Here is a 15,990-nt window from a genome sequence, read left to right on the forward strand (position 1 = left end):
ACAAGGCTGTGCAAGCAATGAATTTTCTCCTTTCTCTTCAAGCGTTCCTTTTTCACTCTTTTGCAAAACCAGTTATCACGAGACAACTAATACAAATGAAGAAGCCAACCCTTAGATAAGTACAGGGGAAATGTACAGGAGAAATTTAAATAGGAAATGTGCTGAATGAGATGTTCGATTTGGAATTTATGTTATCTTAACGCATTCTATACTGAAAATATCTCTGAACAGAATGTCAAAACCTGGGGCTAATGAAAACAGAAGTGGAAGAGGAAAACAGAATCTATTTTAGGACATGTGCAGTCTTAGGACACATTCCAAAATACAGGTGGTATTTCGTGATTCACTCCTAGTGCAAGAAACAACTCGGAAAGGAAAATTACTTGGGCTACTAAGTTCAGAGGAGAGCACCCTGCAGTTCTGGTCCCTTCTCATCTGGGGTCCCTGAGGCTGTACTGTGGTTTCCAGAATAAACCAGGACATGTGGGAGATGGTGTGTTCCCAGCTTGGCAGGGGAACCCAACAGGCTGCTGCTGTGGTGGGCATGGGCTGAGCTGACAGCAGCTATACTGTGGATGGAGCATATAGTAGGTCTCCTTCGCTCTTTCCCTGATCTTTTTGCTTCTTTTCTACAGTGTAGCATAGGACTGAGCACATCTGCTCTAGAAAAAAGGACTATTTCAACAGCGTTTGACCTACATTCCCATAAAGGGAGATGGGACTGGACAAACGTCTCTAAAGTCATGAACTGAGCACCAGGGAGCTGTATTTCAAGAGGCAATCTGCTCCCTATCTCATATCTTTAATTTCTGTTATGAAACCCAACCGCAGAGAAAATAAAGAGAGGAACTCAGCATTAATTACTAACTTCTAACTTAATAAAGCGTCCTCTGCAAAGGGCCCTGTGTGGCTGCAGCACTCTGCAGCGCATGATGGAATTGCAGCAGCCGCTTCCTTCCCCGGCTCTCCGCTGCTCCCTGGGGCTGCTTGTCTGACCACAGTCTCCTGTAAACCGGCTGCAAATTACTTCTTCTTCTCAGCAGTATGGATGGTGGCCGATACATCCGTTCCCATTCCTATGCATACACATTTCCCACCCGGCAACGTTGACCCAAGAATAAGAGCGTGACAGCATCTCCTGTTACCCGTGCTGAGGGTACCACTCCTGAGGACCGCTCCCAGGGGATAAACTGGTCTAACCTATACTCACCATCTACGTATCACTCAGTTTTCTGTATGTTTAGCCTGTCTTTAAAGCAAGACGTATCCACTAGATACTCGTGTGCTGCAGTAATGACATAAACATATATCTGCGCACTAGAGTATTCAACGGAGCGATGTGGATATATACTGCTACAGTGTCTAACACCTTCTGGGTGCTATATAAAGTCTTCCACTATACTAAGATGGTTGGTGATGATTTACCTGCTATAAAAGTAAATAATGTCATGTTTCTACATCCTATGCATGGGGATATATCTTCGTATACTTTATATTAAAATAAAGGAAATACATTCCCATATCCAGCATCCAGCCCCTATTACTACACAAATTAGGCAAATATACAGTGGCAGACCGCACAGTTCTTACACACTTGAGGACTGAGGCTGCTATTGTTAGGGTTTAAGTGAAAAAGTACAGACTGCCCAATCTGGCCTGCAGGATATGTGTGTGTACGCATTTTGTGGAAATCAAAGTATTAACCACACCATCTTAAAATCCCTGTATCCTGCCCAAGCAGAGACTCGCAGCAGTTACTACAGACCAGAAACACCGGGAGAACTCCAAGTCACAGTCAAGACCCCCAGGCTGTACTCTGCCATTTTTGGGTCAGACCCTGCCAGTGGTGACGGAGCTACAACAGACGCGTACAAACGCGGCAAGAGGGACTTCACGCTTTCAGCGTATGAGAGAAGCATTAGCTTTATTGTTCTGCTCTGAAGGGCTTGCTCTCAAGCACGCTGACAACATTAAATTAATGCATGAAGTGCCAGAACTCGGGAATTTGCCCCAGTCTGCGCAGTGTATCACATAATGAATACCCAGTCCAGACGGTGTTTGATCTAAATGTATTAAACTACACACCTGGCCTACTAACTCAGGTAGATAACCTGTTGAAAGAAAAACATTTCTCATCAAATAAGGCACATGGTATGTTAAATAAAATACCTAACCTAGTACATCATGTCAATATTAAATCAAATTTGTTGCATGTTGAACAGCTCTTCCGAGAAGCAGATTGAATTATCATGCACAGCTAGTGATGACAAGATTACTGTGAATTAGCTTTCATTAACTAATGTGCCAAGTTCATATATCACCTGAGTTAAAATTAATGTATGGCATGACGAAGGAGATCTATCAATAAAAGGCAAGACCCCAAGAATCTGCAACTTCACAATGCATTCCCCTTGATTTCCCAGAGACTGCAATCTCCTAGATGTTACTTTGTCAAATGCGGTATTTTTGTTTCAATCTAACAACGGACAAGACACACGAGAAAGATGCTTGAAAGCACCCCTTATGGAAAATATTCCCATTAGATTAATTAAGCTTTCTACAGGGTAGGCAAAATAACACTTTACAGAATCTGGGGGGATGGAAGCAAGGGGAGATAATTTTTACTTGTATATTGTTTTGTTTATTGATTTTAAAATTAATCGCATCTGCTTGTAAAAGACTGCAAAAAGATTTTGCTAGGTTCACTATATCTCATTCGATCTGTACATGTTAAGTAAAAAAAGAAGCAAAACAAGAAAGATAGCTGCCCTGCGTATGTAAAAGCAGATAAGCATACAGTCGTAAAGAAATGTTCCCCCCCAATTATTCTGGAATCTGAGAATCAGCTCAATTCTTTCTAGCTCAGACAGTCCCAAAGCATGCCAAGGACTGCTCATTCACATCACGTTGTCTGCAATCTCTGCTCTCCCATCTATGCAACTTCATTTCTCCTTAAAGACTGAGCTTTCACGGTTTCAAGGCATACAAACAATATCTTAGCACAGTTGTGCTCCCAAAGTCTTTGTTACAATTGCTTTATAATTACCATCTTTCTAAGCTGGTTTGATATCCATTAGTTAGATTTAATGCATGTTAAAAGAAAGAGCTAATGGACACTTATCAGGAATCCAAATAAAAAAGATAAAAAAAATCTTTTACTTTGCCCTTTATACCACATATCACTATAAAAATACACAATCCTTTCTGTCTACTCCTGTGATATACAAACAGAAAAAGCTAAAAATTCATCCAGTTTTTACTGATAACGCTGATTCTCTATTCGGCTTTATCTTACAGTTTATGTTTTTTAATGGCTGGTAAATGGTTGCAGAATCATTAAAGGTTGGTTAACCTTCTCAGTCTAATTTTGACCTACAAGATACTTAATTTAATCATTCCCCCATAGAAAAGGATTGAATCATTATGTGCAGACATGTGGTGATGGCCATATTACATTAGATCTTCATTAACCCAAGTTAATAATGGCTTTGTACTAATGGAAACCTCCCCTTCCTCCTAATTTTTTTTCCCCTAAATTGGAAAGCTCACTTAGTGAATACTCTGCATCCGATGCTAGATAGAGAGAAGACAGTAATTCTTGATGGGAAGATTAAATACTGAAAAGCAGTGTAAAATTTACAACATTTCTCAAAAAGAAAATTTTCCATTCAGAAGACTTTCCTGATACTAGCGTTCTTCCCCACAGAGGATGGGAATGTCATGCCCCTACTCATGATAGGAACACTTCACCCTTTAAGTGATTTCATTCATTGCAACAAGGTCTCAGGAACAGAAAGACAGCACAGTAGAAAAGCAAAGACGTCAAAACCAACTTACAATGAAAAGTACAATGGGATCCCGAACAAGTCCTCAGAGTACAACTATACACATAATTACTTGTCTACAGCTTCCTTGTGTAAAAAATTATCTTTCTTACCAATAAACATGCTGAAGTGTGCTTGTGCTACCTGTCTTTTTAATTGATCGACAGAACTAACAAGATTCTTCCGTTCCCAACATGAGGAGGTGAGGCGAGGGGCGGGAGGGGGCTGCCTACAGGTACGCAGGGTGCAATGCCGCCGAGCCAGCCCCAGTTACTTTTACTTGCCCTACCCGGGGTACCGGTAGCAGTCTAAATGGCACGGCACAGGTGCTGTGGGTGAATTTACCTTGCCAGCAAGTATAAATTTGAGAACGGTATTTGGACAACTGCTGTAGTGTTAAAGACTAAAACATCTCAGCAAACAAACCTGTATCCTCAAGTGAAAAAAAAACAAAACGTGTTCAATAGGTGATTTGAAGCACTTTCGCATACTCATTGTTAACAGTTTCAAATGAAAAATGGGGAGCCGACTCACCAAAGGTGCTAGCGGAGTTATATAGGTAAACAGGAATGTGTGCAAGCCATCAAGATGACGGAAGTGCCTGAAACTCTACTGCAGATGTAATAAATTGCAAATATACTTAAATTAAACTGCATCCCACATGCTCTAGATAGAAAACTAAACAGAAACAGCGCTTTCCTTCCGAATGATATTCCTTCAGTCATAACTGAGAGCTACTGTCATTCTCCTTCACCATTATTTTTGTAATCATTGGCAAATTTGACCTTTCAAGCAGCTAACCTAATTCAGAAAGGATGCCGCTTCCTAATTAGCGGATACATCAGATTCTCAGCCTCAAACAAGGCAAGAGCCAACCTAATGAGAATAAAGAGAGCAAGCGGGTCTGGAGAGATGACTGAGCAAGTCGAAGAGGCTGCTGTCACCTGGAACTGAAATAATAGCTTCTTATTGTTAAAAATGAAATAAATACCTCTAGAGAGAAAATGAACGGATGGGCTGAATGCAGCATACACATGGGCACAGCCAGATTTGAAAGTAACTCTTGTACAGCAGCCTGCAGCCTACTGAGACCCTGTGTACCGCAGAGAAATAACAGAAGTAAAACTTCAAGATGGGCAAAAGCGCATTCAGCCTCTGAGCAAATAGTTTTGACTGCGTAAATCGATGAGCCTCAGCTCGGCTGAGTTCCTGCAGATGAATCCTCTCGATTCCCAGAGGCTAATTCAAAAAATGGAGAAAGCGTGACTTAGGACAAGATATCCTGCACACCACCACCGACCTGTGCTTAAAAGTATGGCTAGTTTTCATGCTTAACTGAAGGCAATATGCAACTAGTGAAATCATGCAGAACCGGCTGCACAAAACCTGAGACTTGACACATCTTCCACAAGGCTTGAATCCAATGCTTGAATTTTGACATTATAATGTAGTGTAATGTAATGTAATGTAAAGTAATATAATGTAATATAATATACGTACTATAATATACATAATACTATGTTCTTTGTAACTGCTGGTCGAAAGGAGGCAGAGAGTGGACTATTGCAGTGTTGTAACTCCCTTCTAGAGTAGTCTCAGAACATGATTTCCACATTTTTTTAATTTATATCAGCATGGCCATTTTTTCTGGAGGGCAAAACCATCAGTCTAGGGATTTGCATTTTTTTCTCACCTACAGTCCCATAATTCACTTCCTTGCTCTTGGGACTGGATGCTTCTGAAAAGGAAATTAAGAGCACAGATTTCATAACCACTCACCTCGAAATAAAATGGAAAGCACTACCACATGCGTCTGCAGAAAAACAATTTCTTATCTTAAAATTGTGCTTGGCTGAGCAAAAGAACTTGAAAAAGAATATTGTGTATCCTAAGTCTGTGTGTAATGTGTGAGAGAATAGAGTCAGGTTGGACAAAGCCATTTTTAATAGCATATCAAGTGCAAGGATAACAGTACCACCTACCCAAACTGCAGAAAATGGCACTGCACTGATGCATGTATTTAGGCTTGTGATGAACCCAGAAGTAATGCACCCAACCTGTGAAGAACCCTGGGACGACTGCAAGAATCTGTCGAGACCTACTCTGGCTCTTGAAGATTTTACCATTACATGTTCTCTGGGAAACGTACGGCATTTGCTTTGTTTCTAGCCTCTAGTGCTACCAAGAGGAACGCGCGCCCGGCACGCACGCTGGCCTCCCCGTGCCACGTCGCTGCCACCAGCCGAGTCAGCCCAGGTCCGTGACCCTGTTCAGGTGCTCTGTTCAATTAGGACCTTCCTAAATGAACAGTACTAAAATTAATTTACCTCCAAGTTGGTAGAAGAATAGCGAACGTTTTAATTATGAGCAGCGCTATGGCGTTTTCGGAATGGGTCGCAATGGAAGGAAGGGGTTTTCACTCAGTGTCCTATTAATTTTTAAAAATGAAGTGTCTTCTCTTCAGATCTCAGGCGCTGCCGCTTTCATTTTCTCCCCTGCCACCCAGCAGCACCCGCTCTGTTCCTCCACCGAAAGAACGACCTGCAGGACACCAGGCATCTCTTTATGAATTGTACTGTCAGGTTGGAGAAGAGGAACAAGCCAGAACTGCAGAATCCAAATTCCCCACATGAATATATATACAAATGCAACTATATGCCTTAAAAGATTAATTTCACAAGCCTTAAATTGCAGTTTAATTTGAAAACTAATTCAGCCTCATAATTGGCTTTCTGTTCAAATCACTGAGGCTAAAGATTTAAATTCTTAATATTCAGATGACTTTCAAGTTTCTGGCCCCATCTGTGCATTAGTCCATGGTGTTAATCTCTGAGGGAATCTCTGCTGGCATAGAAATAAAATAAACAAACTGGGACACTAGTAGAATAATCGGCTTTTAAAATCCTTGGGTTTTTTATATACTGCTTATTTTTATGAGATTTCTTTAACTCAATTTGCCACATATAGATTTGGCTCCCAGCTATTTCATTTTTCACGTGGCATGCCATCAACAATTATTGTATCAGACTTCCATGAAATCAGGAGGAGACAGGGAAATTTTAAATTACAACACTTCTCATGTAAGAAATACTAATATTCTTTTATTTTGGAGGACTGTCCATACTTAGCAGTCTTCCACACCACTCCCAGGGAGGGTGGCAGGGGTAAACTATCCTACACCACACCACGAGCAAGAAGGAGCTGGATGAAACTCTAGTTTAAAAGCAGCCACTTGGACTTTTGCTATTGACTTGAAAGGGACCAAGATGTATCCAGAGAGTTAGTGAAGTGGAAAGGACGAATGAGAATGGAAAAGGCCAGTCTGACAGGAACAAATTGTTTTGGAGAGATGTGTTAATTTTTGACAATCTTTCTGTTAAAACAAAATAGATACAACCCAGAGCAAAGCACTCCAGTCACTCCGGAGCACTTCACATTGACCTTTTCAGAACTGAACGCTTCAGTTAAGTAAGACATCCACATCCTATCGTAACGTACATTTTGTGGTGGTTATAGCAAAACTAAGCTTCTGCAGTGACCAAAATAATCTTTCTCCATCACATTTTTGTTTTGTGATTCAATTCCCTTTTTTCTTTTACATTTAAGCATTTGCATTCTATCTTCCCGAGCAATTTTTTTTTTGGAAACTGTAGAATTTCTTTTGAAACAGCACTCCCCGAGGACACCCCTGGGATGCTGCAAGCCCAGCGGTACAAGTGCAGGGGCTGGGCTCCTGGCAGGCAGTAATTGGTGCTGTACAGAGGGGAAAAACCCACCCCAAACCCCAGCTCCTTTCTGCCGTGAGGCGGTGGAGCTTGCACGGTGCGGCTCAGAGACGTGGGCTTTGAAAGGGCAGCAGAATTCTCGCAGGGCAGGTGGTGTTGGGCAGCGAAGCTGTGCAACCCGTCCCACTTTATCAGCACTTGAAAGGTAACTTCTGCAGCTCCAGGAGAACTTTGCTGATTAAGGCTGCCAGAGGGACCAGGGGAATTTCAGCTCGAGCTTGCAGCTGCATTTTTAAAACTTGGCTGTGTTCTTCATATAGAGGCAAAGTTGGAAGCAGCAGAACATTATTCAGTATGAGTAAAACACACTCTTTTAAGATACACTTTCAAACAGTGGTGTGTTGAATCAAAACAACTCGTGGAGGGGGGGGAGGAAGGAAGAAAGATGGTCCCGTGGAAAAGAAAATCCTGCATCACTATTCCTGTTCTGCATTTTTGGAAGGGCCTGCATTTACACATTAAAATTGTCCAGCTGCGTGACCTTAGGCTAGATAAGCTAGAAATGCATTAAAATGTTTTCCAGAGAATATCGGAAAAGGAAAAAGAAATGCAATTCAGTTTAAGAGCCATCACACATTGGAGGACGTAGAGGGGCCAGGCTGTGACACGTGTTCACGCTACAGAGAACTTTACTCCACCAAGAATGAGCTCCTGATTTCAAGAACACTATGCTACGGTGTAAGACGCTATTTCAATTAAGTTATTATAATCTTAACCAGCAACAACAACCTATTATAATTAATAATACTTGATGATTTCTTTTCTATTCCTGTCAAGGGTTGCTTCAAGGTGACTTGCACACCGCAGAGAGCACGCTCCTTGGAAACCCAGGCAGTCTGAGTGCTCCGCAGTCTGGGAAGCCCCTTCACTTAAACCCCATCAGGCTGTCTCTGACGAGTCTCTTCACATTGCTGCCAATTCTTCCAGCTCTTGGCCAATCCTCTTTGAAGGATATTTGTATTTTAGGCTAAGGCAAACTCGCTGCTTCTGTGGGAGGGCTAAGCGCCCAGCGGTATCACACCGTGCCGCAGGTTGGAGGACACGTTCTCACCGCGTTCGCATTTTCTTGGTTCACTCTACCTCCTTTTGGCTTATTCACCGTCGACTCAGTAGCTCACATCTTACTTGGCCACCCTCCGTCCCCTGCTGTGTCCAGGCACAATTTGCAGCTGTCCTGCAGGCTCAGGGATGAGGCACGGCGCTCTCTTCCAGCTCCCCACATCCCGGCTGCTAAGAGGGGACCACGCTGCACTTGGTGGTGCCCCGGACGCCTTCGCTTTGCCCCGTAGCCCAGGGCGTGCTGTGACAGCACCGCAGGGCCCTTTCCTGTTCCCTTCGAATGGGATCTGCTCTACTGATCCCGCTAAGCCTTACAGGGGCTCTCCTTGCAGCTCAAGGTCACCGCGCCCTGCTCAGTCTGTGCTCAACAGCATATTTTTGACGGTCTTGCTCTGCAAAATTTCCATGGGTAGAGCTTGAGCTCCATATGTCCCTTTTTTCTTTTTTTTTTTTTTTAAATCTGGGCAAAATTCCTACTGACTTCAAACAGTCACTGGCATGCTCACACTAGCTGCCCTCAGAGTCAGCATTTATCTGTGGTACTCTAACACTCTAGCTACTTTTCTCATAAGAGGTGTGCAAAATTATTAAGAACATTGCAGATACTGTGGTAATCGAGTAATACTGCATTTTTAATCACAGCCGTTACAAACAGGCATATGGAAGATGTGAGAAATAACAATTGTACAGGATATCCAGGGAAGCATTTTCAGTCCTCAGGCGTAGTTCAATAGCAACGAACAGTGGAAAATGAATGTTGAACTCCTGTAACATATAATAAGATTTCTTAGTTTGCTTGAAGCAAATCTGTACTTTATACATGGATATACACACATATGCATATATATAGTTATAGATGCATATACGTGTGTAACTTACTGTTGAATCAATACAGAACACATTTTGCTGTTACCTCTAAGAATATGCAATGCCTTTCACTTGTCGACCACTGCCACAAATAATCATGAATTCTGGCCGCATATTTTTAATCTTGCAACGGCTGGTGTGATACCTCCTTAGTTGTTATAAAATTCTGAAGCGTCTTGAACTATAAAAAAGTTTCCAAATCTCTGCAAGATCTACGCTTACCTAAATACTTTATCTAGACTTGTCTCTACACAAAACAGAGATACATAACTTTGAGGCGAAGGAGGAGCACGCAGAAATCCACAGTAACTCTGTGACCTCTCTTTCACTTTCTCAAAGACACAACATCATGTTTATTGCCAAGTACATGGAATGAGGGCCTCAGATACCCAAATTCCCAGGAGGTTCTACAAAAGCAAAGAACAGAAATTCAATACTAATATAAACCTTTAAAAGAATACCGATTAAACAGGAAAGAGGGAAAAAAAAAACCCCAAATACATCAAAGACAAATGTAATTGCTTTTGAATAAAACCAGATTGCTTTCTACCTACCTGCCTTAAAGGCAAGCACTCCAGCCTGGGATACAGAATACCAAAAATCACTGGTAGAAGCAGAGGCACAAGTATTTTGTAGGCAAAGTTAACCTATTCTGATTTAATAGCTCAAAGGCTTATCTGGATTTCAGACAAGAAGAGGATGCAATTTACTGCTTCTTTCACACAAATGAGCAGAGCTAGTTAAAACATTCGGCAGCACTTTGAATATTGATCTGTCCTAGAATAAGACGTAAGAAATCTGATTTGCTATGGAAATGTTGCATCAATCTTCAAACCCTGATATGCCCCAAAGTGGCCTTCAAAGGAAAGCCGGAAAATCCTCTGGGAAGATGTCATTAGAACCGTCAGCTCAGGGACTTCTCGCGTCCCCTCTGCCGAGCAGGACCGGATCAGCACTTTGAAGCCGGTATGTCACCACCCAAAGCGTATCAGGAAGGGATCTGTACCTATTCTTTCCTCAAAAAGAACGTCACGTTCTGTCCCCACTACGTGTCACCACAGTAGCCCATTCCTCACAATGCTGAAAGACAATCAATCACGACTGCGAATCACCTTGTTCAAAGTGGTGGCCACCGGAGACTTCCCTATGACACCTCAGGCAGCGGAGAAGCCATGATAAATGTTTGCTGACACGAAACAAAGTCACGCGGTATTTAACCCCTTAGCTGGCAAACAACTGAGGATAAAATTTGCCTTGGAAAAATCTCCCTCCGATTTCGGGAGACTTCCAATTGTACTGGTGACAGTTTTCACAGGATAATTTATGTTCAAAGAATGAATACGCTCATATTAGTTATGCTCAGCAATAGGCTAAACCAACCCTGCTACCACGTTGGAAACTGCAGGGTTACGCCACACTTAAATAACAAATCAACAACACAGTCGAAAAGAAAGCATTAAAGACCCTTATAACTGTATTTTTCCAAGCATATAAACATGTTCACGTAAAAATCATCACTTGTATTCCATGTGCAGCTTACACCCTCACTAATTTTTCAGCCATAAATTTTCTGAAATTCTGCTTTGGGTTTTCCCCCATTTCACCCTCTGTAAGAAAAGTCCATGGGGACGGAGGATGAGCCAGCAATTTCAGTGGGAATATTCTCACTTCATTATGTTTGCATCAGGCCCCAAATAAGAAAGTATTTTCTTCACACTTTGGGACACAGACCTCTTTGGAGTCTGACTGGGTGCCAGATATTGAGTTTGCAAATGACTGGATTAAATATCAAGGAGGCAGATATTCAGCGTTTCAGGCACAGGGTCAGTGAAAGACTGCGGCTGGGTTGGCTTTCAGTACTCTGTGGTTACAATAACAGCCCTGTACACGTGTAATGAGCGTATGAGAATGGCAATACAGGGCATTACTCTACAAAACTGCTGCTTTTGCGAATTTCACATCTAGGAAGGGACCGCCAGGATCCAGGTTCCCTCTAACCCAAGTCTGCGCTTTCTCTGCATCCAGAGAAAGAGATACCAGCTAGACTCTTCCCACCTCCACCAGTCTTCAACGAAGAGCCAGCAACAGCAAACCCTTCCTACATTCCCTCTATTTCAAGAGGAGGCAAAACCACCACGCCAGATTAAGGTTTGAAAGCCTGTGATAACTTTAAGACTTTTTTTCAACTGTACCTGGTTTAGAGCCTTCATCAACAGATCCATTATAGACTTGGTTTATAAACTCCGGTCTGTTGTCATTCATATCAATCACATAGATGTAAAGGTCAATAGGATTCTCCACCTTGTTTCCATTCATATCCACCGCATGAGCCCGGAGCTGGGAATAAGCACAATGAAAGCATAATATCAGCAATTGGATTTGTTGCAGAATGAGAGACTATGTTTTGTAAGAATTGACTTTACCTCATAAATACTTTCTCAAAATTGAACTGAGCGGGTATCTAATTCCAGCAGATCGCAGTGACGTGGTTTCCATCTAGACTCTACACACAGACAGTTTTTCAAGGCTTAACATAATATTGAAATAGTATTTTAAAACAGCAATTGTCAGTGGAAACACTTTAACTCTGGTGTAGTGATGCTATCTCCTTCACTGCTAATAGAGCACTATATTTTAATTTTTAAGACGTGGTGAACCTTGTCTGACAATCTGAGAAGCAAAATTTGCTTAGCTCCAAACACGGTGAGGAAATGAGTTTGACTCAAGAGGTTTCTTTATGGGAACCTGCAGCCTTTCATACCCACAGTAACAGGGATTACTAAGTGAAGAGATTTCAGAATGACATTAGTATTGTTTATTCTTTGTTTAATCATGGTCTCTAGGAACAGCAACAGCTACTGACCCCACTGCTCTATGCACCAAAACCCATTGAAAAGTCCCTTTCCTTCAAACGATGGGAGCCCCTGTGGCACTACGAATGAAATATTTTTCTCAGGCTTGACTAAAATATCCAGTGATGAAACATTACAATAACCAGAGCCACAGTGTTAAGTCCTCAGTCAAAGTGGAACTGCGGCTTTATCTTATTAGCAGTAACCATCAGTAATAATGCTCGAAAACAAGAGCATCTGTTTTCTGAACAAAAGGGACAGATACAGCATGTCAAAATGAGTAATTAATAAAACAAAGCAATCAACAATAGTCTGGAACAATCAGTAATCAGGTGAAAAAAATGGATAGCTTTCTCATTAAAGGGAACAGATGGCTACTCTAAATGGTGTGTGCGCTGAATGGAGCTGCCGATGTCGGCTTCAGAAAAAAACCCAGACAAGCGAGGAAAGGGCTGCACGGCCCCTGACGATGGCTGGGCAGCGGAAAGGCATCGCCTGGGTGCGGGCGCTGCAGATTTCATTTGTCATCTCTCTTCATTTCGGCACCTGTGAGCATCGCTGAACCTCCACACCGCCACGAAAACCGGCGCTCAGGACGGCTGTGTGATATCCCACAAGGCTGGCGGGATGAAGAACGAAGGCTTCAGGGGACGCTAGCTTGGTACAAGGGCTGGCTGGAAGAGCGGGGCTGACGGACAGGGGACACGCCAGCTCGTGCCTTCTGAGAGACTGAGGCCTCTGGTCCCTCCCAGCAGCTCCCTGGGCCATCGGGCTGCTGCCGGGAGTTGGAGCTCCTGTGCCAAGGAGGTCTCTAGCTCCTCTGATGCATGACAAATAAATGTGCTAATTGCATTAGCACTGGTTTCCGTCTTTCGCTCTCGCTGTGCCGTGATTGATGCAACTTTCTCCTTCATGTATGGTGTTCAGAAGTCCAGAGCTCAACAAAAGAAACTGCAACGCTGTTAGGATGGGCTGGATTAACATTTAATCAAGCAAAGAGAACAAACCGCCATGTGAAATGAGCTGGGAGAAAAACATTTTTTTTAAAGGAAGTTAAGCAGCACTTTTTCTTTAAAGACTGAAGAAGTCCGGCTTTGTTTTCAATACAGGATGTACCGTTTGTATTTCATGACTTGCAATGCTCTTAATATCTGCATTTCTTGCCTGCATACAAACTGCTTTGACTCCCACCTGTTGAGCTATCCTTCATCACGTCAGATGTAGCAATTCAATAACTTTACCAGTCAGAGGTCAGACTGCCTTTGAAAAAAAGTAATTCAGAGCTAAAATTAAAGTTATTATCTTCAAACTGCGGCAGCACTGGGCTCTCTCTTGCTGCATTTCCAGCAGCGGAAATGGTTCCATTCAGAGATAAAGCAGAGAGCAAAGCTGGTATCTTCCCCTTCAGATCTGACTCTCCCCCTGCAAATTTTTAATTACATTTGATAGCTTTTGTTTGAAATCTCCAGGAGTAAGGGATTTCTCAGCAATGCACGTCTATCTGCTTGTTGCACTCACCAAGCACATGTACCCACAAAGGTATTACTGCCTGCACTCAAGGAAAAAAAAGATTCAATAAGCAAGGCTGCAGGAATCTCATCAAACCTGCGGTGACATGCACAAGCGTCACCTCTGCCCCGAGCCCAGCACCAGCACCCGGGCTGAGTTATGGGCGGGAGGACAGTGCCTGGGGACACGGGCACTGGTGCGGGCACTGGTGCCCTGACTAATGGCTTTTGGACAGCCAGGAGGATGGCACCAGCTCCCCAAGGCCAGCGCGGCAGCAGACCCTGTGCCTTTACGTCCTGGATTGTGCTGGTGTCTGGGTGTCCATAGCTGCTCTTCTTCTGCCCTCCAATGCAGTTGTTACTGCTGCCCTTTCTGCACGCCCCGCTTCTCTCTCCTGCTCCTTTTTTGCCTGACTTCAGTGAACTTTTCTTCTTTTTTCCTCTTGTGCTTGCTTGCATGAATTTCCTCTATTCGCATTCTTTTAACAATTCTCATGTGCCAACGCCTCCATATCCTTCCACAACACATTGCTCCTCTGTGGTCAGTGCCAGCCGCAGCAGCGGGAGAAGAGAGGCCTGAGCCAGAGGGTTGAATCTCAGCTTAGCTCAGTGGGAGCTCTTCCTCATTAGAGACCATTCCTCGTTAGAGACCAGTCCTCATTAGAGACCATTCCCAGCAGAGAGAGCAAAGGAAGGAGGGACTCCAGTGGGGCAATCTGTCCACTGGGAAACTAGCTGTATCTCCAAGGTAGATCAGATACTACATTTCCCTTCCTTAATTCATCTTCTCCCTTGTTCTCCTACCCTACTCTTTGTATTAATGAGGCATCCTCAAGCAGGACAACACAGTTGCTTTCGGAGTCGTCGTTCAGATCCTGAGACAGGGCTCATTTGCGCGAGGCACAGTTTGAGTCTAACGTGGGGCTCCACGGCTCAGCCTGCCATCTGCTCCCACCTGTGACCAAGCGGGTGTTTTGGTGGTAGAGCGATGGGTGGGATGAAAAGCAGATGCACGTGAGGACTTTGCGGCACTGGGCAAGGCACAAATGGTGATGGCTGTGCTCTGTCGGACGCACACGTCATTTAGAGTTGGAAAAACCACCAGTCAAAAGGCCGGTGAGCACAACCCGGGCCACAGGACACATGCCAAACACAGGTCATGCACGAGTATTCAAATGGAAGCTGGTGGCTAGCTGGAGATACAGTTAAGAAACATTTATAAAGTTGGTTTGATGGTAGAACATGACAGGAGTAGAGAAGGAATAAACAAAATCAAATGAAATACCTTGCAGAGGATTCTGAAAAATTAATACAGGTAGCTGGCTAATCTCTAGCCGGTGTATCGCTCTGCTGTACACCAGCCAAGGAGCTGGCTCGATATTCTTTAACAAATACTGTTTAAAAGTATGACAATCATTGCTATCATATTCAGCAGCAGCTACCACGGGTCTCTGCGGTTTTTCTACTGACAGTTTCCAGTGTAAATGTAGCTGTTGGCATACAAATGATTCAGTATCATGATTATTGATTACACTGGAGGCTGGTGGTATCTGAAGGTAGTTAGTCAAAGTCAACACAGTGAATTGTGTTAAATATGACTATTACTTATGCACTAATACTACTAATACAAATATACATTATCAATCAGTGACAGAGTCTTTAAGCAATAAGCATACAATGTCATGCCTAATTTGTGTGCTCTTAATTGTGATTAAAAGTTCAAATTAGAGTATTGTGACACAAATGGCTGGCATTACTCACTAGAACTTGGTTCAAAATACTGGAATTAGCTCTTGTATCCCTTAATTTCTAGTAAACTTTTTTGTCTCCTTGCACTTCGGACAACTCCTTCTCAGACTATAACCCACCCGTTCTGCTCTAGCCATTTCTGAGACAGTATTTCATCAGTCTGATGCTGAAAGCATACAAGTGTCTGGGACTGGATTAGGACTTGCTTCAAAGTTTCCCCCTAATGCACATTACTTGAGTATCATAAGCAATGACTACTTACTGACACGTTTATGTTGATGTCTTTTGAAAACAGAGCTTGAAAAACGTCTTGGAAAACTAACCTGCCAATTTACTATCCCTTGTA

General features: G+C 42.9%; 1 protein-coding gene across 1 annotated transcript in view; it reads right to left on the reverse strand.

The window, feature by feature from the left end:
• The window catches only part of CDH4 (cadherin 4), a 476,335-nt gene that overhangs the window by 96,172 nt on the left and 364,173 nt on the right, over positions 1-15,990 (reverse strand). The window contains 1 exon segment of the mRNA XM_030009468.2: positions 11,728-11,872. Coding sequence (XP_029865328.1) covers positions 11,728-11,872 — 145 coding nt within the window.

Source organism: Aquila chrysaetos, chromosome 3, assembly GCF_900496995.4.
Source record: "Aquila chrysaetos chrysaetos chromosome 3, bAquChr1.4, whole genome shotgun sequence".
Taxonomy (NCBI): Eukaryota; Metazoa; Chordata; class Aves; order Accipitriformes; family Accipitridae; genus Aquila; species Aquila chrysaetos.